The sequence below is a fragment of the Dendroctonus ponderosae genome, unplaced genomic scaffold (assembly GCF_020466585.1).
Source record: "Dendroctonus ponderosae isolate FM_Combo_2020 unplaced genomic scaffold, Dpon_F_20191213v2 Dpon_F_20191213_374, whole genome shotgun sequence".
Lineage (NCBI taxonomy): Eukaryota > Metazoa > Arthropoda > Insecta > Coleoptera > Curculionidae > Dendroctonus > Dendroctonus ponderosae.
Genome location: NW_026018585.1, coordinates 1 through 7,447, shown reverse-complemented (window position 1 = coordinate 7,447; position 7,447 = coordinate 1). Strand labels below are relative to the sequence as shown.

Sequence of the window (7,447 nt, the reverse complement as noted above, 5' to 3'; positions counted from 1 at the left end):
TCAAAATATATTATGAAGAAACCATTTGTTGGAATGGAACCAAATTTGCACTACTTATCACCTCAAGTCTTCTGCATTGCCATCTGTAGGCTTGTTATTGGGTGTCGCGATCAGCAGTTCTAAAACCTGCTTCACAACAGCATCATGTATAAACGAAAAACCGCCGAAAATTGTTTTGAAAGTTTGAAAATGTATTAGAAAGGAACCATTTGTGGGAATGGAAAGCAATTTGTTCTACTTAACAACTGAAGTATTATGTATTGATATTTCTAACTTTTATTTCGATATCGCGATCAGCAGTTCTAAAACCGCCTTCAAAGCACCATCATGTATAAACGAAAAACCGCCGAAAATTTTTTGAAAGTTTGAAAATGTATTAGAAAGGAACCATTTGTTGGAATGGAAAGCAATTTGTTCCACTTAACAACTCAAGTATTATCTATTGATATTTGAAACTTTTATTTCGATATCGCGATCAGCAGTTCTAAAACCTCCTTCAAGCAGCATCATGTATAAACGAAAAACCGCCGAAAATTTTTTGAAAGTTTGAAAATGTATTAGAAAGGAACCATTTGTTGGAATGGAAAGAAATTTGTTCCACTTAACAACTGAAGTATTATGTATTGATATTTCTAACTTTTGTTTCGATATCGCGATCAGCAGTTCTAAAACCTCCTTCAAAGCAGCATAATGTATAAACGAAAAACCGCGGAAATTTTTTTGAAAGTTTGAAAATGTATTACAAACGAACTATTTGTGGGAATGGAAAGCAATTTGTTCCACTTAACAACTGAAGTATTATGTATTGATATTTGGAACTTTTATTTCGATATCGCGATCAGCAGTTCTAAAACCTCCTTCAAAGCAGCATCATGTATAACCGAAAAACCGCCGATAATTTTTTGAAAGTTTAAAATGTATTAGTCAGGAACCATTGGTTGGACTGGAACCAAATTTGCATCACTTAACAACTGAAGTATTATTTATCGCTATTTGCAACTTTTAGTTCGATATCGCGATCAGCAGTTTGAAAACCTGCTTCAGAACAGCATCATGTATAAACGAAAAACCCTCAAAAAACTTCCGACAGTTTGAAAATACATTATAAAAGAACTGTTTGTTGGAACGGCACCAAATTTTTAAAACTTGTTAACTCAGGTTTCCTTTACCGAAGGCTGAAACCCGCATTCTTATATCTGAACTGCAGTTTTTACAAGAATTATTTGCCGGAGAAATCAGTTCCTTAGACTGGGGCGGTTTTAGTAGGTCAGCCGCCAGTCGTCTTGGCGCCCCTGTAATGCGGCTGGCACTTTTTCAAGCCCTCCAAAGTACCCTAAAAGTTAACGGAACAAAGAAGAAACTTATTCGATATTGAGGATAATCTTTCCTCAGTATGTACCAGCGAGTGAAGAGTTTTTCCATCAAAAAGGAAGTAAATTAGTTAAAACAAAATGAGCATCTTACCTAAGGTGGAACTAGCCAGTTGTCCAGTGGCGTATCGGGGGGCGCAAAACTTGGAAGAACAATGTCGGGGAATTAACACTCTTCCACAGTTAAACTTGAAACGTTTTCGCACCATTTTTTTGCCAAATCGTCTAATAGTTCCGCATTGATTTAACTGGAAAGCAAGCTGGCTTGTACGGTTGTTTGGATAAGGAGCAACTGAGGAAAACTGATTCAAAGTCCATTGATTCCTCAGATTGTTCAACTCACTGAACAACGAAATTGGCGCTTTAATGGATATTTCTCACGATATCTTGGAATCGATATTGCCGTGAATGTGGGTTAAACGCGCTTGAATCAATATTTTTACCGAAACTAACATGCCATGGTGTGCTCCACTTTAGCCTCAGCGTTGAAAGTCTTCAGAGAAGAAAACCATTGCGAACATTCCAAATCAGCGAGAATCTTCACCAAAGCAGAAAACACGATTATTAGGGTTTCTTGTTAGAGTTGGAAAGTTACGTTCTTCTGAACGCAGCCCTGGTGTTAGATTTACGGTTCCCATCGCAACTTAATGTATTGACTTGCACTTACCCAAATTATTGCGTGAATTGTCGACAAAATGACTGAAGTGGATTGTAACTGTTAGCGCATTCAACTGAAGAAAATTCCAGTTTTAACAGATGAGTTTTAGGTCAACTGGGCAACGGCATTGAGCAAAACGAGCTCGATATTTCCCATTACTGTTTGGAAACCGCCGAAAAATCGTTTGCGGAAATCATCGGATGCATTGAAAGCATCATCATCAGCGAAACGTTTGCTCAGCTACAGAGCGGCTTCTTGGAGCAGCATTATAGAGAATTTAGCGAAGTTGAAGAAAACCGGCTGGTCTACACAGAAATCTTCAACAGCTACCAGGCCACGGTCGAAAAATACATTGAAGAACAGCTCACATGCAGTATACCGGGGTTTGATATTCGGGGCTTTGAAATGGAGCTGGAGTGAGTGATTTGATGAGGTCTGGAAATTTTTATGCAGACTTTGATGTTTAGAAAACACCCCGAGGTGCTGGATGGGGAAATTTACGAGATGTTGTCCACGTTTTGGGACTTTGCCAATTTCAAGCGCATGTTTTTGGACTACAAAATTGTAAGTAGTTTAAAATAATGCTCAGAACCAGCAATGTTCAGCAATAGAATTTACCACCGATTGCTTTGCCCATGCAATGCCTAGAAAAAACAATGGAGAAGTCTTCCAGACAGTTCTAGAAAGCGACTTTGGCAAAAATAATTATTGGGTTGTTCTGAAAGTAATTTCGGTTTTTCGTGCAAATAAAACATACATTTCAAATAAGAAATAAATAGACTATTAAATAGTCATTCTTTCCCAAGACAAAAATACTCTAAGTGATTTGTTACCTCCACACCAAAGTGAAACTCTCTCTTTCTGATCAAAAGCAAGGCGCAAAAATTAAACAACTACGCCAAAACTTTCCAAAGTTTAAAAATTAATTATGAAGGAACTGTCGATTCGAATCGAACCAAATTTGAACCACATATAARCTGATGCCTTCTTTATCGMRGGCRGAAACTCGTRATTCGMTATYCCAACTGGATGTTCACAAATCGGCTTCGGAAGTGCRAGGCGCAAAARTTAAAGACCCGCGYCRAAACTTTACAAAGTTTAAAAATTMATTATGAGAGAACCGTTSATTCGAACAGAACCAAATTTGCWTCACATATTAACTGATATCTTCTTTATCCAGAGCTGAAACTCKTAATTYGCTATCTCAACTGGTTGTTCACAAAKMTGCTTCGTAARTGCAAGGYGCAAAAATGAAAGACCCGCGCCAAAACTCGAAAGTTTAAAAATTCGTTACGACAGAACCATTGATTCAATRAGAACCAAATTTGCACCACGCATCAAGTCAAGTCTTTTTTATCCAGTACTGAAACCCTTATTCCGCGATCTCAACTGCTTGTTTAGAAATCGGCTTCGGACAAGCAAGGCGCAAACACTAAACAACCGCGCCAAAATTGTCCAAAGTTTAAAAATTCATTATGAAGGAACCATTGATTTGACTAAAACCAAATTTGTACCACATATTAACTGATACCTTCTTTATCCAGAGCTGAAACTCGTAATTCGCTATCTCAACTGGTTGTTCACAAATCTGCTTCGTAAATGCAATTTGCAAAAATTAAAGACCTGCGCCAAAACTCGAAAGTTTCAAAATTCATTGCGACAGAACCATTGATTCAATTAGAACCAAATTTGCATCACACATCAAGTGAAGTCTTCTTTAGCCAGAGCTGAAACCGTTATTCCGCATTCTCAAATGATTGTTCAGAAATCGGCTTCGGAAAAGCAAGGCGCAAACACTAAACAACCGCCCCAAAATTGTCCAAAGTTTAAAAATTCATTATGAAAGAACCATTGATTTGACTAAAACCAAATTTGCATCACATATTAACTGATACCTTCTTTATCCAGAGATGAAGCCCGTATTCCGCTATCTCAACTGGTTGCGCATAAACCGGCTTCAGAAGGACATGACGAACAAAAAGAAAAAAAACGCATCAAAACCTTCCAACGTTTACAAATCCATTATAAAGAAACCGTTTCTTGGACTAGAACCATGTTCACATCACACGCAGCCAAAGCTCATCTCCATACACATCGGTTCTCTTCTCCCTAGTAAGAATGTAAAATATGGCAAAAATGCTGTTTTTTTCGCTTCCCATCTGTAAAACAGTACCAACCGATAATGCGTAGAATCATCAGGAGTTTTTCATACATAAGCCTTGCTATACCAACTCTCAAAAGAATGATGCGGCTTCAGGGTGAAACTGGATGCAAGAACATTCAATAAATCCTCTAACGCGGAAAAATCAAATTACTTTCCGAACAACCCAGTAAATTCCCAGAAAAACTAAAAGTTAATTTTTAGGTAAAAGAAGGAAAAGGAGTGGATTTTTCCAAAGACATTCTGGTAACAAAATACAGCCTGAATCAAGAAACGGCGTTTATTCAGTAATAAAAAACATCTAATTAATGCATCAGAATTTCCATCTGCACCAGTCTGCTGTTTGTGTCGCCTGGCATTCTATATGGAAGCATCCCAGCGAAATTCGTGATAGTCTTGGCCTGTTGCCTCAAATAAGACATTTGCTGGGAGAATAAACGAGTTTTAAGGGATATTCATTTTTTCCATAGTTTCACTTACTGCTTCCAAAGGCCCTTCTTGGAACCGCGGAATGAACTCAACATTAGACTTAATTTTTTGATACTGAGCAAACAGCATGTTCATCGTCGTCAGGAGCACATCCGGAATAACTTTGGCAACATTCGAAGTTAAATTGTGGGTAACATCGAACACGCGGTCTTTGAGCTCTTCCTCTCTGAACGGCACCAGTTTTATGTCATTTAAAACCTGTAATTTTCGCTACCGTTGCAAAACAGTTTCATCGGGATTTCCATTTACCTTTAAGGCCTGTGGGAACTCTTTTTCATAGTACAGATCGAAGAACGTAATCAGTCTGTTGAGGGTGAAAAAGGAAAACTTCAAATCCGAGCGCTCCGACTTGAAGCCTTCTCTGGAAATGCGCTCAGCATAGTAAAAGGCCTGGTTCTTCAATCTGGTTCTCAAAGAGTTGGGGTCGCCCTCCAGCTGAACCACTTGGGACAACATGGTGCATAAATACGTCAAAATTCCCTCTTGGTTCTGAAAACAGACACTTTTCAGCTGCTGCCAGTTGTTTGGCTTAATGAGCTTACATTGGCTATATCAAACAGCGCAATTGCGTCTTCGTACAGGCCCTTGTTCACTAGATTAGCCGCAATGGTTTCGGCCACACTCACTGCAGTGACATGCGTATCAATAAACTGATCAATCAAGCCTTTGTTCCTGATCCCGTTCCCATCAACTGTTCCTAGTAGTTGTGCGTATTCCTTCGTTTCCAGCGCCAAATCCACAGCGCAAACCTTAAAAAGACTTTGACCTAAAACACTCAAAAACTTCTCAATCTACTCTGAACTCTTCCGCAGGTTTACCTTCGGAATCTGTATAGTTCTTCAGGTGATACAGATAGTGGAGTGCTTCATTGGGGCAGTGAAACTCGAAAGATCGCACATAAATCATTATCAAGCGCGCCAGATTTAATCGTCTGGCCGGCTTTGGGTCCGCGGGGTCGATGAAAACTACCAGCAAATCAAGTTGAATGCATTTAGCTCAGTTTGAAGATAGGCAACTTACGAAGAGGTGCACTAGTGTCATGAGGCCCAGCCAGTAAATACAGCTCGTTCAGAGCAATCGCCATATGAACAGCATGCACCTTGAACCTCTCGATTCTGGCTAGGAACTCAATTGCTGCCTCAAACTGGCCAGTGAGCGCCAGCACTTGAAAGTACAAATGGGGCTGATTGAAGGCATCGTAATGCGACTCTCCATACTCCTCCAAGATAACTTGCTGCAAAAAGTTGGGTAAAACCTACTTTAATTTGTAGTGAACCCTACCTACCTGAAGATCACTGTACTTGATGGAGTCTTCCTTAGAACTATCTGCTCGCACCAGGCTGAGTTTCAGCCAAAGATAATCGTCGGCAGTTCGGGCGACTTCTGAATGTTCATCAGAAATATCGCAACAGCCCAAAACCGACCATGTGATCCTCTTGAAAGGATCGGTTTCGTTCCGAACGAATCTTCTATAGGAAAACCTACACATACATTGATATCAGCGAAAAAACTCGTGGGTCTTTTGGCAGGTTTTCTACCTAATACTGTCCTCCAGCTTGGGAATATTGGGGTTATTTGGGTTGCCCAGCTTTGCCTCCAGTAAGGAAATTATCTCGTTGTACTCGGTTAGGCCGCTTTTCTTCAGGCAGTGGATTGCAGCTGGGAGATCGCCCGATCTCAAGCAGTAATACACCTTAAACGCAATGAAACAATTTCAAAAACCTGTTTTTGCTAAGCCTGATGTTCCTACCATAGGCCAAAGAGGCCGATCATCAATCATCCCGTCCTTTAAGCCCAAATATTCCCCCTGCAATCTGAGCCCCACGAAGCTCTTTACCAATGGGTACGTGCCTGGGATTCCGCCTCTTCCGGCGTGCGTGAGATTTTCCGTAATTATGCTATTCATGAACGTCTTGTACCTTAAAACCAAAGCATAATTTACTAGATTTTAAAACATTTTTCAACCCCACCTGTCCTCTAGGTATTTCTGGCCTTGACGCACTAAGCTCAGAATCACCGGCTTGGTGTTTCGGGTCTTTATCGGATCTTCCGATTGCGGGATTGATGAGCACTGGACCATGTACTTGATGATTTCCCACATATCTTTCACCTTCTAAAATTCAACTTTTAACGTTACACCAACAAAGAAATTTAAATTTATTGAGAGGGAACCATTGGGGCCAATGCAAGCAAATTTTCCCAACATGTAAAGTGAAGCTTTGGTTATTCAGAGCTGAAACCCTTATTCCGGTATATCAACTAGTTGTTCAGAAATTCACTTCAGAAGAGCAAGGCGCAAAATTTTAACACTTGCGCCAAAAGCTTCCAAAGATTAAAAATTCGTCAAGAAGGAACCATTTATTCCAATAGAACCAAATTGGCATCAGACGCAAAGTGAAGCTTTGGTTATTCAGAGCTGAAACCCTTATTCCGCTATCTCAACTAGTTGTTCAGAAATCCACTTCAGAAGTGCAAGGCGCAAAAATTCAACACCTGCGCCAAAAGCTTCCAAAAATTAAAAATTCGTTAGGAAGGAACCATGTATTCCAATAGAACGACATTGGCATCAGACGTAAAGAGAAGCTCTCTTTATTCAGAGCTAAAATCCTTATTCCGCTGTCTTAACTGGTTGTTCAGAAGTCGATTTCAGAAGAGCAAGGCGCAAAAGCTAAACACCCGCGACAAAAGTTTCAAAGGTCAAAAATTCATTATGAAGGAACCATTGATTCGATAAGAACCAAATTCACATAACTCGCGAAGCAAGGCTTT

General features: G+C 39.8%; 2 protein-coding genes across 2 annotated transcripts; one reads left to right on the top strand and one right to left on the bottom strand.

Moving 5' to 3' along the window:
• Positions 1–1,845: 1,845 nt before the first annotated feature.
• On the top strand, positions 1,846–4,641 carry LOC109542412 (ADP-ribosylation factor-like protein 2-binding protein). Its single transcript, XM_019911632.2, has 4 exons — positions 1,846–2,087; positions 2,138–2,444; positions 2,496–2,592; positions 4,394–4,641. The coding sequence occupies exons 1-4, from the start codon at positions 2,066–2,068 to the stop codon at positions 4,478–4,480; spliced, it is 513 nt and encodes a 170-aa protein (XP_019767191.2). The 5' UTR covers positions 1,846–2,065; the 3' UTR covers positions 4,481–4,641.
• Positions 4,456–6,870, bottom strand: LOC125504087 (nuclear pore complex protein Nup93-like). Its single transcript, XM_048665449.1, has 10 exons — positions 6,649–6,870; positions 6,429–6,597; positions 6,217–6,371; positions 5,964–6,159; positions 5,699–5,912; positions 5,497–5,643; positions 5,221–5,444; positions 4,928–5,167; positions 4,670–4,876; positions 4,456–4,614 (listed from the first exon to the last, which is right to left on the bottom strand). The coding sequence occupies exons 1-10, from the start codon at positions 6,777–6,779 to the stop codon at positions 4,495–4,497; spliced, it is 1,803 nt and encodes a 600-aa protein (XP_048521406.1). The 5' UTR covers positions 6,780–6,870; the 3' UTR covers positions 4,456–4,494.
• Positions 6,871–7,447: the final 577 nt, after the last annotated feature.

Excerpts from the sequence above, each read along its gene's own strand:
- LOC109542412 (XM_019911632.2), top strand. The coding sequence starts at position 2,066 with ATGACTGAAGTGGATTGTAACT. Across the intron at positions 2,445-2,495 it reads GGCTTTGAAATGGAGCTGGA|AAAACACCCCGAGGTGCTGG; the intron begins GTGAGTGATTTG and ends TTTGATGTTTAG. Across the intron at positions 2,593-4,393 it reads TGTTTTTGGACTACAAAATT|GTAAAAGAAGGAAAAGGAGT; the intron begins GTAAGTAGTTTA and ends GTTAATTTTTAG.
- LOC125504087 (XM_048665449.1), bottom strand. The coding sequence starts at position 6,779 with ATGTGGGAAATCATCAAGTACATGGTCCAGTGCTCATCAATCCCGCAA. Across the intron at positions 5,644-5,698 it reads TGACACTAGTGCACCTCTTC|TTTTCATCGACCCCGCGGAC; the intron begins GTAAGTTGCCTA and ends ATTTGCTGGTAG. Across the intron at positions 4,615-4,669 it reads AAGAAGGGCCTTTGGAAGCA|CAAATGTCTTATTTGAGGCA; the intron begins GTAAGTGAAACT and ends TTATTCTCCCAG.